The sequence below is a fragment of the Alternaria burnsii genome (genome assembly GCF_013036055.1).
Source record: "Alternaria burnsii strain CBS107.38 chromosome Unknown 746, whole genome shotgun sequence".
Lineage (NCBI taxonomy): Eukaryota > Fungi > Ascomycota > Dothideomycetes > Pleosporales > Pleosporaceae > Alternaria > Alternaria burnsii.
In genome coordinates this window covers 923,874-940,821 of record NW_024066109.1, presented here as the reverse complement: position 1 = coordinate 940,821, position 16,948 = coordinate 923,874, and the positions used below count along the sequence as shown (strand labels likewise).

The 16,948-nt window shown below is 50.7% G+C and overlaps 7 protein-coding genes across 7 annotated transcripts; 5 read left to right on the top strand and 2 right to left on the bottom strand.

The window, feature by feature from the left end:
* Positions 1 to 116: 116 nt before the first annotated feature.
* On the top strand, positions 117 to 1,068 carry GT037_002873 (nad-binding protein; the record flags this gene model as incomplete). Its single annotated transcript, XM_038927920.1, has 3 exons — positions 117 to 540; positions 589 to 825; positions 881 to 1,068. 3 exons carry the CDS (start codon positions 117 to 119, stop codon positions 1,066 to 1,068), a joined length of 849 nt encoding a protein of 282 aa, XP_038789198.1.
* A 1,276-nt stretch (positions 1,069 to 2,344) lies between these two features.
* GT037_002872 (glycoside hydrolase family 43 protein) lies at positions 2,345 to 3,638 on the top strand (the record flags this gene model as incomplete). Its single annotated transcript, XM_038927919.1, has 3 exons — positions 2,345 to 2,770; positions 2,837 to 3,491; positions 3,544 to 3,638. The coding sequence occupies 3 exons, from the start codon at positions 2,345 to 2,347 to the stop codon at positions 3,636 to 3,638; spliced, it is 1,176 nt and encodes a 391-aa protein (XP_038789197.1).
* A 1,191-nt stretch (positions 3,639 to 4,829) lies between these two features.
* Positions 4,830 to 7,415, top strand: GT037_002871 (phospholipase d nuclease; the record flags this gene model as incomplete). The annotated part of the gene is made up of 2 exons (XM_038927918.1): positions 4,830 to 5,324; positions 5,373 to 7,415. 2 exons carry the CDS (start codon positions 4,830 to 4,832, stop codon positions 7,413 to 7,415), a joined length of 2,538 nt encoding a protein of 845 aa, XP_038789196.1.
* Positions 7,416 to 7,932: 517 nt separating this feature from the next.
* On the bottom strand, positions 7,933 to 9,027 carry GT037_002870 (uncharacterized protein; the record flags this gene model as incomplete). The annotated part of the gene is made up of 1 exon (XM_038927917.1): positions 7,933 to 9,027. One exon carries the CDS (start codon positions 9,025 to 9,027, stop codon positions 7,933 to 7,935), a length of 1,095 nt encoding a protein of 364 aa, XP_038789195.1.
* Positions 9,028 to 10,253: 1,226 nt separating this feature from the next.
* GT037_002869 (uncharacterized protein) lies at positions 10,254 to 11,447 on the bottom strand (the record flags this gene model as incomplete). Its single annotated transcript, XM_038927916.1, has 1 exon — positions 10,254 to 11,447. One exon carries the CDS (start codon positions 11,445 to 11,447, stop codon positions 10,254 to 10,256), a length of 1,194 nt encoding a protein of 397 aa, XP_038789194.1.
* Positions 11,448 to 11,853: 406 nt separating this feature from the next.
* Positions 11,854 to 14,353, top strand: GT037_002868 (heat shock protein hsp88; the record flags this gene model as incomplete). Its single annotated transcript, XM_038927915.1, has 4 exons — positions 11,854 to 11,928; positions 11,987 to 12,018; positions 12,089 to 14,000; positions 14,051 to 14,353. 4 exons carry the CDS (start codon positions 11,854 to 11,856, stop codon positions 14,351 to 14,353), a joined length of 2,322 nt encoding a protein of 773 aa, XP_038789193.1.
* A 1,473-nt stretch (positions 14,354 to 15,826) lies between these two features.
* GT037_002867 (uncharacterized protein) lies at positions 15,827 to 16,831 on the top strand (the record flags this gene model as incomplete). The annotated part of the gene is made up of 1 exon (XM_038927914.1): positions 15,827 to 16,831. The coding sequence occupies one exon, from the start codon at positions 15,827 to 15,829 to the stop codon at positions 16,829 to 16,831; it is 1,005 nt and encodes a 334-aa protein (XP_038789192.1).
* Positions 16,832 to 16,948: the final 117 nt, after the last annotated feature.

Here is a 16,948-nt window from a genome sequence, read left to right as displayed (position 1 = left end):
CGTCGTCAATCCCCGTAGTATATGAGGAGCGGCTTGAGCGGTTGCGAGAAGCACAACGCAGCATTTGCACCTCACTCTCGATCATATCCTCAACACTTTATCCCAGTTGCACCACCATGGCTCCCCGTGTCTTCCTCATAACTGGATGCTCTACTGGCTTTGGCGAGGAGTTCGTCAAGGTCGTTTTGCAAAAGGGTGACTATGTTGTCGCAACTGCGCGCAACTCTTCCAAACTATCCTTCGATGGTGCCAACGACTCCAACAGTCTGCTTGTGGACCTCGATGTAACAAAGAGAGAATCCATCGACAATGCCTTCGACGCGGCTATTAAGAAATTCGGAAAAATCGACGTTGTTTGCAACAATGCCGGATACGGTCTCAATGGGCCTTTTGAAACGTTGTCGGAAAAGCAAATCAGACAGCAGATGGAGATCAACTTTTTCGGTCTCATCGATGTCACAAGGAAGGCCATGGAGACTATGCGCGACAGGAAGACCGGAGGTGTCATCCAGCAAGTAACATCTATTGGTGGTCAGATTGGTAAGCCTAATGCCTTTGATATTTGGATTCGCAGCTGATGCGCACTAGGCGTGCCTAATTTCTCCATCTACTGTGCCAGCAAATGGGCAGTCGAAGGATTCACAGAGGCAATCTCCAAAGAAGTGAAGCCTGAGTGGGGAATAAAGTTCACTTGCATCGAACCCGGTGGTTTCCGAACCGACTGGTCAGGTCGTAGTATGGACTTTGGAGAGATCTCAAACCCGGCATACGCGGACGTCGACCCAAAGAAGCAGGCTCAAGGGCGCCATGGCTCCCAAGCAGGAGGTTCGTTGTCGTGAATCCTCTATAAATCGAACGAAAACTGACAAGCTTTTTAAAGATCCCGCCAAGGCTGCCAAGGTCTTCTACGATCTAGCAGTCATGGACGATCCGCCTATGCGGTGCGTAGTCGGCACCGACGCATACAGTCTCATCAACAAGAAGCTGGATACGTACAATGAAAGCGTCAAGAAGTTCGACAAATGGAGTAACAGCACCGACGTCGAAGGTTACAAGGCGCCCAATTAGTTTTTGGCAAGCAACAGGCAAGATGGGAGAAAAACTCCGAAAGAAGCAGGTAGACAAACGTGTGGTTCTCGTGCGGAGCCTTTGCACGACCTTCGCCGTACAATGAGATTTGTCACAGTCAACTTCACCGCGTTCGCAAATCTCTGCGGTGGCCTTCAACTTCATCACCGACATCATTGTTTCCGACCCACTGATATATGCAGCACTTTGCTTTTGAGGAGCATGGCTTTGTGTTTCGACTGTTGAATGCAGAGTGGAAGACAGTAGCTTCAAGATGGCGTACCGTCACACAGCCCCAATGTTGTGGCGGTTGCCACGTTGCGCCCGATCAGAGGGTTTGACTCAAGTCTGATACTTCTCGATGCGACTACACAGCATACTAATATAGATCAGCGGTGTCATAGTCGAAACCTTGGAATCTCCATGTGGCACTACCAGCATCGCGGAGTAAATGAAATATTTGGCGTACGTTTGACTGTAATAGCGGACACCGGATCTGGTCGTGTAACGTTTCACTCGAGCTTCGATACCACAGAGGGCAACAACTCGAAAATAGTTCGATGAGCATGCACCCGATGCAGAATACTCAGACGAAAAGCAATCGCTGACATCACTGGTACTACTCGAGCGGTACATCCACCAGCAGTATTGCAAAACCGCTATGGCATCGGCACTCCACGCATCCGAATATGTTCACGATCCTATGAATATCGCGTACCTACAGGTAATAAATCTGCGGCGTTTAAACAGGCACAAGCTCGACGATGTCATACGACTCTCTTCATGAGCTCTTGCTCGGACGGGGCTTTGTTGCCTGCCTAGCCTCTACTTGCTATTGCTCTTCTCACCGCCGCACATACGAGGCCGAAATCCGGGGCTTGCACGGAGCGTCTGACCCTCTCCTAGCTCTGGAATTATGTCGCATGACGAATTTCCGAGCGCTTCCCTGAATGAAAGGCAGAGGTGGGGGTTTGCACAAGAGCGTTCGTGGCCAATCCTTGCGTACATTATACAGATCTTACCACTTCTTTAGTCACGAGAGGTGCGGGTCTTACAACAGATCCTATCATACTCATGAATTCCGAGCGCCGTGTCATAGGCTTTGGCGTCAGCTGTTTATTGTGGTTGCAAACGAACACTGTTGTCGACTTCTAGTGACAATTCATAACCCCTGACGCCTTTCACGCTCCATCTGTATGAAATCTGCGATCGATTAAACGCCTTTGATACACATTCATCTTCCTTTGGTTTTCTCACTGATTATCAATATTTGACCATGAGGAGCGTCGGAACCACCATCCGGGACTCGGGCCCAGTGAGGTTCACCACCGCATTACTTACTGCGATACTCATCACCAGCGCTACCTTTCTACCACTCCTCGCTCGCGAAGCTGCTGCAAACCCAATTCCAGCGCCGCGACCACACCCTAACGCTGGACCAGGACCACAGGCATATCCAGATCCACAAGCTGGCAGTCCGACAGTTGATGGTTTGTACCCAGATCCAGAACCATGTCGTGGCAACTGCACATGGATCCACGATCCTAGCATCTTGTACGAAGACGGTAAATACTGGCGTTTCTCGACCAGTGGAAACATCGCTATTGCGACTGCACCTTCACTAGAAGGCCCTTGGCGCTATGAAGGCGCTTTGTTGCATAACGGTACGAGTATAATGGTCCACCCAGAACAGGATATCTGGGTACGTTCGCTCCTCCAAGATGTCTTGCATTGATGTGTTGAGCGCCTTTCTGATAGACGCGAACAGGCACCTTCAGTGACGAAGCGAGGAGACACTTACTACTGTCACTACTCTGTATCCCGTATCGGTCTCCAGAACTCGTCTATCGGTGTGGCGACATCGCTGTCCCTTAAGCCAGGTAGCTGGCAAGACCACGGTGATATCGGTCTCCCCCTATCTCACAAGTACAACTTGATCGACCCCTTTGTGTACCAAGAGACCCCCAATGACCCAATTTACTTCACCTTTGGATCTTTCTGGGACGACATCTTCCAAGTTGAGCTATTCCCCTACGATGACCTTATAGCTTTTGGTAGGTGGGCCGCGGACAACAATCGTATCAATAACTTGGTGCGCAATGGTACTATCGGCGCCGGAGTCTCTGAAGGTGCTATCATGCACAAAGAAAAGAACTTCTACTATATATTCTACAGTGTTGGTCAGTGCTGCAACAAGCCATCAGACAAGGACGGTCTTGCACCGGAAGGTCAAGTGTACCACGTTGTCGTCTGCCGCTCGGAAGCCCCAACCGGACCCTTTTATGACCGAGAGGGCAAGAGTTGTCTCGAAGAGAATGGTGGTACTACGATCCTCGCCAGTCATGGCGATATCTATGCGCCTGGTGGTCAGGGTGTCATGGCGCACCCTGATAATGGGAGGACGGTGATGTATTATCATTATGGTATGCGGAAGAGTGGACGTGATACACGAAACCTGAGCTGACGTTGACGCAGTCCGCCAGAGTGTAGGCTACGAGGCCGATCAGTTCTTCTTTGGTTACAACTACCTCGACTGGGAGGACGGATGGCCGGTCGTTGTTGTTGCCTGATCGACTGGTGTTCTGCAAGGACTTTCGGCAGTATCTTGACCTACCTTTGGTTTATCCCAGGTACGTCATACAGCGCCGAAGCTTATTCAATTGCTTCGTGTTACGAGCCTGCGTTCTTTTATTTGGGTCTTGCTTTCGTTCGCTTGGAGAGGCGCGTTATAGTGATGGTTCATGGGATGGCGTTCCCATGATCCACGCTCTACGTACTTACGATTAAGACTGTTCCGGAAGTAATGGTGAACAAGCGTTGTCATAGGGTCTGATTTACTGGAGGGTATCGGCGAACCACCTGTCCACGAGTACGACTACAGTTGTACATAGTAAGTCTGCGTTGTCAATATTTAACACTTTGGTAATACTTGGGTCATAGCTCGTGGGTAACGTCTGATGTGTTCTTATTCTGGCTATGAAACGATCGCCGTATTGGTAGTCCCCATAACCAATCCTACGTTGTTATCAAATATGATTGTTGTTCATTTGCGTAATCATATTGACCATGATGCCATGATGCTTGACAAAAAGAAACTGCGCTCATAATCGCTCCACACCAAGCACACGATCACGTTGATCGGGCCACGCAAGCAACTTCTGATGACATTCTGTCAAAGCTTGTAGTCTCACAGACTTTTCTCTCAGATGATGCGCCGCATTTTAGGCCTTCTCGCCAATAATGTAGCGTGCATGCGCCTAGTTTCGGAAGTGGTGGCTGGTGGAAGGAATCAGCCGGGAGGGCCGAATACGCGGGGTAGGGGTATTCTCATTATCTGGGAAACAACTCATGGATCTGATCATGCTGTTTGCTTTTGCTGAGATGAGCTTCTTGGAACAACCCGTCATATATCTCATCGCGGATATCGCATTGATTCCGTAACGTCGCGAATCGCGGATTGTAACCTCAGACGCGATGGATGCTTGAGGGAGGTGCATGAATGTTGTTCCTGAACATGGCTAGTCTCTGGTGACGTCACCAATCGGTCTCTCCGGCTGAGATCGCACCTTGCCTATTTACCTGCCAAGTACTCCACAGTGAATACAGGTTATTCCATTCCTGCGGGTCAGTACAAGACCTGTGCACGCGACTGATCGCCTCTACGTCGCCTACGCCTCACTCCTCAGCCTCTCCATCTCTCCAGCCTCATCATCACTATTGTTACCCCGCGCGATTGCTGATCGCTGCGCACGGCCGTCAAGATGCCCTCTCAAGAGAAGGGCCTTAAGAAGCTCTTTCACCCCTTCAACCATCGCGCCTCTGAAAAGATAGAGGAGATCGAGCAGAAACTTGAGCACACCAAACTGCGAGGTGCGCATATCAAGGCCGTGCATGTGAAGCATAAGATTGGCAAATTTACCAACCTCTTCAACGCCAATCATCGCCATGACGAAGAGCATGAGAAGCAAACAGATGCGAAGAGGAGTAAGATTGCAGAGAACCACCGGTTCCAGAGTTTTGCACCGGAGCGAGATGGTAACTTAGTGAAGTGGTATGTAGATGGCAGGGACTACTTCTGGGCCGTTGCCGAGGCATTGGAGCAGGCCAAAGAGACTATTTACATCGCAGACTGGTGGCTCAGCCCTGAGCTCTTCCTAAAGCGACCGCCTTACTACAATCAGCATTTTCGGTTGGACCAGGTGCTCAAGCGACGCGCCGCGGCTGGTGTGAAGATCTATATTTCCGTGTACAAGGAGGTAAGGTCGTCAATTAGCAGCAGATATTCATCAACTTATATTGAACAGGTTTCTGCAGCCCTCACGTGCAACAGCCAGCATACCAAGAAAGCACTGATGGGTCTCATTGACGAGGGTGAACCTGGATACGGAAACATCAAGGTAATGAGACATCCCGATCACAATGTCTTCGAGAACGCCTCAGATATGACATTCTATTGGGCACATCACGAAAAGTTTATTGTCATCGACTATGCTATGGCCTTTATTGGTGGACTGGACTTGTGTTACGGACGATGGGACGAGAAGCAACATCCGCTTTCCGATGCGCACCCCTCTGGTGTACAAAATCAGATCTTCCCTGGTCAGGATTACAACAACAACCGTATCATGGATTTTGAGAGTGTTCAGGATTGGAAATCCAACAAGCTGAACAAGCTCGAGTACGGTCGCATGCCATGGCACGACGTAGCCATGGGCGTTATCGGTCCGGCGGTGTACGACATTGCGGAACATTTCGTCCTGCGATGGAACTTTGTGAAGCGAGAAAAGTACAAGCGTGACGAAAGATATGACTGGCTTACCATGGAAGGTCGAGAAGGAGCTGACGAAGATCTGATCGGAGTGCAGAGGCCCAAGTTTCCTGTGGGTGAATACGTGCACCATCCCATCACTCAGCTGAAAAGCAAAAATCTCGACAATCGCGGTACCGTACATGCACAATTAGTCCGAAGTAGCGGAGACTGGAGCATGGGTATCGATCCCCATGAGCACAGTATCCAGAACGCATACTGCGAGCTCATCCGTAACGCGAAACACTATGTTTACATTGAGAATCAATTCTTCATCACGGCGACGGGAAAAAATGATACGAACCCTGTCCATAACCAGATTGGAGCTGCGATGGTTGATGCAGTGGTTTCAGCAGCCAAGGAGCAGCGCAACTTCAGACTGATCATTGTCATCCCGGCTATTCCAGGATTCGCAGGAGACCTGCGAGATCAAGCTGCTGCCGGCACACGCGCCATCATGGATTATCAATTCAAGAGCATCTGTAGAGGGGATGAAAGCATCTTCGGAAGAGTCAAAGCGGCCGGTGTCGACCCCGAAAAGTACATCTTCTTTTTCAACCTCCGTTCGTATGACCGCATTAATGTCACACCCACGCTTAAGGAGCGTGAGAAGAAGTCCGGCATGACGTACATGGAGCTTGAAGCAGCTGAAATCGATGAGCTGGAAGCATCACCGGAGGAAGGAGGAGAGGAGGCACGTCGTAAAGCGGCTGAGTTGAGGAAGGCATATATGAGCGAGTCTGAGGACATAGGCAAAGGTGACCAGGGCGGTGTCATTGATCCTGATTCGATTGCCGACGACGCCATGCTCACGGAAAAGAAGCCCAGCGAAGAAGATTGGGAAGGTGAAGAGGAAGACGAAAAGGAGCACTTCTTCCAAGAGGAGCTCTACATCCACGCCAAAATCTGCATCGTTGATGACAGGACCGTTATCTGCGGTTCTTCCAACATCAATGACCGCTCCCAATTAGGCTTCCATGATTCAGAACTCTCGATTGTCTTGCAGGATACGGACGAGATCGATACGGAGATGGATGGCAAGCCTTACAAAGCTGCACGCCTTGCCCATCAACTTCGCAGCAGCTTATGGCGCGAACATCTCGGCCTACTCCCACCTCAGTCCCTCAATGCTGCAGATGACCCCAACGCGCAACCGCCTGGCGAGAAATCGCCGAACGATCCCATGCCCGGCCCCGAAGCTGACTTTGTCTCCGATCCCTTGTCACCTAAACTATGGGACGAGTGGACCGAGCGCGCAACCACCAATACAGAGGTGTTCAGGTCCTTGTTCCACGCCGATCCCGATGACAGTATCCTTACGTTCGAAGACTATGATAAGTTTACCCCTAATCCTTCGGGCGATAAGGAGCATAAGCAGGGGCACTTGTACGACATGGTCAGGCCTGTCAAGGAGATTAGAGCGGAACTAGATCGTGTGAAGGGGCATCTAGTGTGGATGCAGTTGAAGTTCCTTGAGAATGCTGATATGGCTGAACGGGGACTGCAGGTGAACTCCTTTACGGAAAGTGTTTACACATAAAGCGGGGTCGACAATTCATGGTATGGTGAATGCTTGCCGGATATCTTTAGTCCTCAACACTGAAGCTAGTGGACTACTCGCATGGGTGTGTTAGTTTGATTTTCTTCCCTTCTTCATGATTCCCTGTTACGTTTCATCAACGCCGTTATGATCTGAATGTATCTTTCTTTGTCCTTAGTCTTGCGGAGTGCGATCGAGAGGATTCTGATGGCGAGTATCGTGCGCTGAATATCATTATCAAGATGCAATATACTGTGTCTGCTGCCGTTTACACTGTGCACACAGATCGAAGTTGAGACGCGCCGCGAGAGACGAGGAATGCAGAACTATCACTAAGTTTTTATTGTCGTGCTTGAACTACCATAGAGATCGACAGCTCGATAAGTTGACACCAAATAGACAAGTGAAGTAATTGAATTTTCCCAAGATGTATTATATCATGCTGGAATCGCACAAGGATTTTTGTTGTATCCTCCAGCTCTACTTTTCTAACACCCAAGTGCCGATACGAACACTCTCAATCTTCTACACCTTCATCACTATCACTACCTCCTTGTTCCTCTCTCGCCCCCACCTCCTCATCGTCAGTCTCCCAAGCCAAATCCCCCTGAAAATCTCTTTCACTTTCATCTGTCACAAACAATGGACTCTCTGTCTTCTCGGTCACGAACCGTCCAAAAGAATCCTGCGAACGCGCAACAGACACACGACCCTCTTCTTCGAGCCCTTCCTGATCTTGCTTTCCTCCTTGCCATTGTTGCCTTCGTGGTGAATACTGGCTCACTTCCGAAGAAACATCAAAAAAGTTGTCAAAGTCGAAGGATTCCAGCGAACTCTCATCGGATGCGCGCTCTCCTGGCCCTGATACTTCTTGCTCTGGTTGGTCTTCACGTAACATGATCCTCTCCGCAATTGGTAGGGATCTGAAACCTGGAAAGGGATCACTGTAACGCTGAGCGTGTGACCGTGGTCGAGGCTGGGCAGGACGTAACGGGATGAAGATGTATGGGACAGAAAAATACTTAGTACTATAGTGTGAAGTAGGAATTGGTGGGCCGATAGAGTACACGACTGTCGAATTCGTGTTTCGACGTTGCATGGCTGCTCGACGAACGGCTAGAGGAGGCTGTAGAGGAGCTGGTGGTGGTGGTGGTACGGGAGTAGGGGCAGGACTGAAAGCTTCCAACAATGGATGAGCTGGTGGATTTCCCACGATGGGAAACCCTTCATCATCAAGATTTGGTAACTGCGGCTGTTTCCATGGAGACTCGGGCGATGAGACTTCTGGAGGTGTTGTCGACTTTCTAGCCCTGTGTCCAAAGCCGAGGCTGCTTTGACCTCGAGCTTGGACTCTCCTCACAAAGTGTGCGTATAGTACCTCATACGATCCATTGGCCCATTCATCCTCCTTTAGTAACTTCCCATTCTCACAACGCGAGTCCCGCCGAAAGTGGAAATGTACTGTGTGGGTTTCTCGGTTCCGGTTGAAGTAATTGAAGCAGTTGGAGACGAGGGCGCCGTAGTCTCCTAGCTCAGATGAAGGGCGACGGATATAACGAATGTTGGTAACGTAGTCACGTATCTCTATCATTGTAGAAGTGGAGACGGACATATCTAGTGGAGTGGAGAATATATACTTGAGTTTTTAGAGAATGGGTACTGTATATGTGAAGTCGACGATAGAAATAAGAACGACGAAGAGACATAGTCATTTCATAGTCGCAAGAAACTGCGTTTGTGATAGTCGCGTGTGCAAGGACCACACGAACTTTAACAAATCGAGGGACAAATGACAAGGATTAGTGAAAGGGGAAAAGCATGACTTGACCATGTAAATTAGGACCGTGGAAAATCAAGCTTTTGAGAGCCACAAGCTGCTTGAACTCAGGGCAGAGCATCGGATTCAGGAACCTAAGTGGTGGCCCGAAAAAAGCCTACTTGTGCATCTTCTGCCATCATGTGAACGGAAATCGACTTGTCTTTTCCTTCTTGACTCTTCTCACCTTCCGTATAACTGCTCGATTCGTGATCTTGTACTACCGGCTTCTCTTCCGCCCTCACACCCATCTTCATTCTGATCTTCGCTCTAATACCCCCAATGATTTTCAAAAAGCAAAAGTTTCACGGTCTTCTATAAGAGATCCACTTTCTTTGATGGAATGGGCACTTCGCCATACGTTTTCGCATGCTAAGTGTGTTGTGCAGAAGCATAGGTAACGACAGTGTTTTGTGTATTCAGCATTTCATAGAAAACAGGCCGCATATTTGGTGTGTGACACTGTATCCTTTCGCATGGCCGATGATGATGCCTTGTTTGCGGAGACGTTGGTGTAGCGAGTCGTGTATAGCAGTAATTGATGATCCGAGTGCGGGCGACTCAAGAGTGGTCAATAGGAGAGATATTAGGGTGAAAAGACGGGAGTCTAGTGTTTTTTCCCTTCTTCCAGTTGCATTTTATGCTCGATAACGGGTCTGACGGTTTGCAGTCTATTATCGCAGGATGAGAATCCTTCTAAATCGAGTATGTACTCCCCGTATACCATGGTGGTCTATGTATTACTCTTTGTCAGAATATGTTTTGAGCATTTCTCAGGAATACGAAATATCATAGCACCGACTTCTTGAAGATCCAAGCCTTCATGTAGATAACTTGATGCGGCGTGGCAACATTGTGATAAGAGAAACAGCACACGACGGCGGAGCACTTTTCGACATGCGATACAAATGCTATGGGATCAGATGTGATGTCGTTTGTTGCAGAGAAGTCTGTCAACGGGTATCCTAAGGAATATGCAAACACTTTTATCGAGACGTACTTCAGCCCGGCATGAGGTGTGATTAGACACCAATCATGTCATCATTTCCTTTGACTTTTCGGTCGCTCTCTTTGGCTCTTGCTTTGGTCTTCTTGTTGTTGCTGTCAACAGCAGCGGTGCTGATAGCCCTCTTCCTCCGCCCCGCTTGAGCACTTGCCGTAGGTGACAGTGTCTCTTCCTTTGAAGCTTTAGACATGTCCTCGGGCAGGAACTTACCGCTACCAGCAGCCTCTCGGACCAATGATGTATAGAGCTCCTGAACAGCAAGCTCACTTGCACTTGCATCTTGTGACATGCCGCCTTCGTCGGAGAAGGATGTGTCTGCAAGGGGGTCGGGTGCGACGAGTTTCATTCGTTCGGTGCCGAGATGGAAACTGTTGCAGGCGATGCGCGATATCTGAACTTTGGGGTGCGATATGTCGAGAGCGAGGTGTTGTTTGAGATAGGCGGACAAGGCAGCTGTAAAGGGCTTGTTGCGGGTATCTTTGAGCAGCCTGCCACGGTCGACGAAACCGGATATGTCGGCACCTGCGATGGTGATCTCTACGTGCTTGAGGATAGTTGTACTGTTGGGAAAGGCTAGTTGGATGTGCAGCTGTCTTATAATGTCTTGGATGAATTGGGTCGAGTAGCGCGCTGAGAGGTGCTTCAAGTATGTCTCGAGACTCGAAGTGATGATGGGGGAGGGCAGCTTCAAGGGCGCAACGTAGGCATCGAAGGTCGTTCGGAGATAGTTCAGAAAGATGTCACGTATTGGACCCGGCATTTTCACAAGCAACAGTGGTAGCGACGTGAAGCCCTTTGGCGAGGAGGTGACGCCTGGATCGCGCAGCAGGAGCGCATTGTATGTCTGCTTCTCGTACTCGAGGCTCACTTGCAGTCCTCGCGCGCGGTCTGGAGAGAGCTGGGAGAGGGATGACAAGTGCGAGGCATCGACATCTATCGACTGGCGATGTCGGTCAATCCAGGCATCTTCGTCTCCGATCATGTCCCAGCTGCACTCGTCCAGCGGCCCCAGCTTTGCGGTATCCTCAGCGCCAGCAAAGTCGACCTGGACGCCTCGCACATTGTCGCCTTTGAGCTGTTCTTTTAGGCGCTTGGCATGGGTTCGGAGTGAGGCTTCTAGTAGGAGGGGCGTGTCGTGGCAGTGGAGCGGGGATAGGCGGTACAGGTTGTACGTCCTGTTGTAGAGTGGGTACGGGGGAATTTGGGCCATGATGATGTCAGCTATCTCATGGTCGACGAGTTTGACGCGTGCGAGTTCTCCAAGGCGGTCGTGTATGCTTGCATGGGCGCTCGAATGGGATGGCGCCCTCTAGACGCGTCGGGGGGTGGCTGCGACGTGTATGGGGCCATGACGCAGCGTGTTGCTGGTTGATTTGCTTCGTGGTCCGTGCCTTCCGCAACACTTTCTTTAGTGACCCCGCTAAAACAGGGCTTGTCGAGAAGGTTCTCTTTTCTTCGACGTATTGCCAGCAAGTCATCAGAGCAGCGGCTTATTGAAATTTGCGACCCGTGCCTGCCTATCTTTTACACGACCTTGCAAAAAAACCACTTTCACCGCACACACTCCCTACACTACCCCATACTCACGCACATATACCCCACCATCAGAGATAAACATGTCTGTAGTAGGTGTTGATTTGGGAACGCTCAACAGCGTCATTGCTGTTGCGCGGAATCGAGGTGTCGATGTGGTACGTACTAGTAGCCTAATCGCATGTTATCGTCTACCAAGATACTGACTGTGCGTAGATTGCAAATGAAGTTTCCAACCGCGCGACACCGTAAGTATACCCCCAGCGCACACTCGCACACCCACCCACACAAAACGACAGTCGACTTACAATTTTGCAGATCGCTAGTAGGCTTCGGCCCCAAGAGCAGATACGTTGGCGAGACGGCCAAGAACCAGGAAATCTCCAACCTCAAGAACACCGTCTCCTCCTTCGTCCGCCTCGCCGGCCGCAACCTCTCAGATCCCGATGTCCAGGTCGAGCAAAACTTCATATCCGCGCCGCTCATCGACATGGGCGGCCAGGTCGGCGCTGAAGTACAATACCTGGGAAAGAAGGAGCAGTTCACTGCTACTCAAATCACAGCCATGTTCCTCACCAAGATGCGCGCCACAGCATCTGCCGAACTAAAACTCCCCGTCAACGACGTCGTCCTCAGCTGCCCCGTCTGGTACACCGACGCCCAGCGCCGCGCCATCCTCGACGCTTCCGACATTGCTGGCCTCAAGTGCCTCCGCCTCATCAACGACAACACCGCAGTCGCTCTCGGCTGGGGAATCACAAAGCTCGACCTCCCAGGGCCCGAGGAGAAGCCACGGAGAGTTGTCTTCGTCAACATCGGCCACAGCAACTACACCGCTACCGTCGTCGAGTTCAAGAAGGGTGAGCTGGCTGTCAAGTCGAGCGCCTGGGACCGCCACTACGGTGGACGCTACATCGACCAGGCCCTTGTCGAGCACTTCGCCAAGGAGTTCAAGGAGAAGTACAAGATCGACGTCATGGAGAACGGCAAGGCTCGCCTTCGTTTGGCAGCTGGCGTCGAGAAGCTCAAGAAGGTCCTTTCCGCAAACAACCAAGCGCCCATCAACGTCGAGTCCATCATGAACGACGTCGATGTACGCGGTATGCTCAAGCGCGAGGAGCTCGAGGAGCTGATCAAGCCCCTCATTGACCGCGCTACCGCCCCTATCGAGCAGGCTCTCGCTGAGGCCAAGCTCACCACCGCCGACATCGACGCCATCGAGATGGTTGGCGGCTGCACACGCGTGCCTGTCCTCAAGTCCAAGATCCAAGAATACTTCGGCAAGCCCCTCTCCTTCACACTCAACCAGGACGAGGCTGTCGCTCGTGGATGCGCTTTCTGCTGCGCCATCCTCTCACCAGTATTCCGTGTCCGTGACTTCTCCGTCCACGACATGGTCAACTACCCTGTCGAGTTCACCTGGGAGAAGTCAGAGGACATTCCTGATGAAGACACCAACCTGACCGTCTTCAACAAGGGTAATGTCATGCCATCGACCAAGATCCTCACCTTCTACCGGAAACACCCATTCGACCTTGAGGCCAGGTACGCCAAGCCCGAGCAACTGCCAGGCAAGATGAACCCATGGATTGGCCGATTCTCCGTCAAGGGTGTCAAGGAGGACCCCAAGGGCGACTTCATGATTTGCAAGCTCAAGGCACGCCTCAATGTGCACGGTGTACTCAACGTCGAGTCTGGATACTATGTCGAGGAAACCGAGGTCGAGGAGCCAATTCCCGAGTCTCCGTCAGCAGAGAAGAAAGAGGGTGATGTACGTTCTTCCGAATTTCCTAATGATCTTAGTAACGGCCGGCGAAGTCCGCCTGAGCCTGCCGCGAAACGACGAAAGCCTAGCGCTGATCCTGTACTTGGGCGTCCTGCTTTTGCCCACATAACAGATGAGCTAACAGATAATGCGCAGGCAATGGACGTTGACAAGGACGCTGCAAAGGAGCCACCGAAGATGCGCAAGGTCAAGAAGCAGCAGCGCAAGGGTGACCTGCCACTATCAGCAGGCACTGCTTCGCTTGACGAGGAGAGCAAGCAGACTTTGGCCGAGAAGGAGAACTCTATGATCATGGAGGACAAGCTCGTTGCCGACACCGAGAACGAGAAGAACAACCTTGAGAGCTTCATCTACGAGCTCAAGGACAAGATCCTCGACGTCTACGCCGAGTTCGCCAGCGACGACGAGAAGGCAAGGCTCAACACCAAGCTCGAGACCATTGAGGTAAGTACAGTTCAATACATGGTTCTCGAATGGCGCTAACATTCATACAGGAGTGGTTGTACGATGAGGGCGACGACGCGTCCAAGGCACAGTACGTTTCCAAGAAGGAGGATATCCGCTCCATCGCAGGACCCATCATCCAGCGCTACAACGACAAGATCGAGAGCGAGCGACAAGCGGTCATGGAGAAGCAACAGAAGGAGCACGCAGCTAAGCAAGCCGAGCTCGAGCGCGCAAAGCGGGAGGCCGAGGCCAAGAAGCAGGCGGAGGCGCCGCCGGCGGAAGAGCCAAAGGACGCGGAGATGACAGACGCTGAGGCGCAAAAGCCTGACGGCGTTGAGGAAGCTTCTTAAGCGAGGCATCTGCGTAGGCGTAACGGCAAGTGAAAAGCATTTGGTCGGCGTGGTATACAGGGCTACGTTTGGCGCGAGGGAAAGTTTCTTGTTCAACTTTTCTTTTTTTCTGTGATGAGATCATGGTAATGCGATGCTTATGATAGACTAGTCCATAGACGAACGAACACGATATCCTGTTCTGGAACAATGTTCCATTACTTCCATTATCTATTCAAATACCCCACCAAATGTCGAACTCGGCATGCTAAAGCACTTGAAACTAGAGAAAGAGCTTGCTTTTCCTAGAGCTAGGCGTCCCGCCCCGTCTCCGCTTTCTGTAGTACCTACCAATTAAAACTTGGTTGTACCGAGCAGACGAATGAGGGGGCACGCTTTATGCAGGAGCCATCTGTGCCTTCCCTGAGCTTAGCGAGCTTAGGGGTCATCGTCTTGTCTTAGGACTCGCAACGTCTTCGCCGTCTGTTTTTTTCTCGAAGAGACGCATCTGGAGCCGCCGAGTATCTTTGCTGCGAGACAATCTGAGCCAGCGCCTTCATGTTCTTGCCCTAGCTAGGAACTACTCTCGCTATGCACTCAGAATCTGTCGTGTCAGATCAACTTACTTCTGCAAAAGCTATATGCCAACATCAGAGCACTACTGTGCGGAGAAAGTCGAAGACAGGGTGTGGAACCTGCAAGTGAGTGGTTTGTTTTGTTCAAGGGTATCAGGATCGTCCGATTGGCGGTCTGTTGTTCAACGGTCTGGGCTGTCCGTGGATCTGTGCCTATGAACGCTTACCGACGTTGACTAGAGCCCGAAGAGTTAAGTGTGATGAAGCAAAGCCTGTGTGCTCTCGTTGCCGATCTACTGGTCGAACGTGCGAGGGTTACGGCTTGTGGGGAGGCGGGGGGAATACCTACGTTGAGAGATATGGCGGAGCATCTACAAACGATATCTCGCTGGTCTCAGTTCAGAAGCCTCCTACTAGAGTTCTACCCGTCGAAGAACTCAGACACCTACAACTATACAGGATTAGGATCGTCCATACAACGTCGGGTTGGTTCGCCTCGAAGTTTTGGAACTCGATTGTGCTGCCGGCAGCTTCGTCAGAACCTGCTGTTCTTCATGCTGCTGTGGCGTTGAGTGCTGCGCACAGATGCAGTTACAACCCGTCACAAGCTCCAGATACGCGGGAGAAGTTTGTGCTCCAGCAGTATACCAAAGCCATCCGATCACTACAGCCACTGTTGCAACGTGGAGACAAAGACTCCATCACAATTATTTTGGTCACCTGTCAGTTGTTCACTCAACTGGAGTACCTCCGCGGAAGGTACCAGATTGCTGAAACACACTTACGAAATGGCTTGAAGCTTCTGAAAAACACAGCTACTGAGAAAGACCACTCTCATCATGGTGTGTTGGTAATCAGACCGGCTTCACACGGGAAAGTCGTAGATCGAAGTATCGTACGCAGCTTTGCGACTCTGCACATGCAGAGCAGTCTGTTCGGTTCCAGTTTAGAGGACGTCGATCTATTTCTGCAACCGATTGGAAACGATATGCCGTATCCTGCTTTCACGAGTGTTGAAGAAGCGAAGGACACTCTAGAAGTGCTGTTGCATCGCATAGCTTTGATCAAACAACGATATCGAAAATCAGGAGCTGGAACTGAAGATGACGTTGTTGCAGTGACATCGGCACAAGATGAAATCACAAGCCATCTTGCGACTTGGTACGAAATCTACAAGCGTACGATTTGTAGGATCGACAAGATACTCCTAGCTGCCGGAAAGAAACCCAACGACCCGCTATCATTTGGCGCAAAGACACCGCCAACCAAGCTCCCAACAGATCGCGAGCCATCAGTATTCAAATCATTACTTATGCATCACGCTATGGCGAGCGTCATGTGCGGTTGTCTGCGTTCTTACTCCGAACAGCAGTATGAAGCGTATACCGATATGTTTCTCATGATAGTTATGCATGCTATACACATCTTTGAAGAATACTCTCTAGCTCGATCCATCCCGGATAACGTCAATCTCCACGATTCCATTGGCGAGTTTGGCTTTATAGCGCCGTTGTACTTCACGGCTATCAAGTGTCGACACCATCGTATCCGTTTTCACGCTATACGGCTGCTGCGTGTAATTCCACTGAAAGAGGCGACATGGGATTCTTTCACTGCAGCTAATATTGCCGAAACGGTTATGAAGCTTGAAGAGAAGGATGATTATTATGCCACAAACGCTGATAAAGACTTCTCTCTGAACGATGTGCCTGTCATGGGAGATGCTTCTGGCTGGTCTTCGCTGCCGGAACATAGCATATTCCACGACGTGGAGGTAACGACACGAGAAGACCTTGCGAATGAAGTGGTCGTCACTTGCAAAAGAAGGCGTCTGGATGGGAGTCCAGAGGTCATCATCTTCCACGCCGACAACAGGCCCGCACCTGTTCCGGACAATAAAAGATCATGCCATCGATACCCATGACCAGCAGGACCCATTTAGGTAAAATGGGAATGACGAAATTCTCGCATTGCCTGATTCAAATCTAGTCATTCATAAACTGCCAGATAACCCTTATATTTCCCTGATTACAGCTCAACT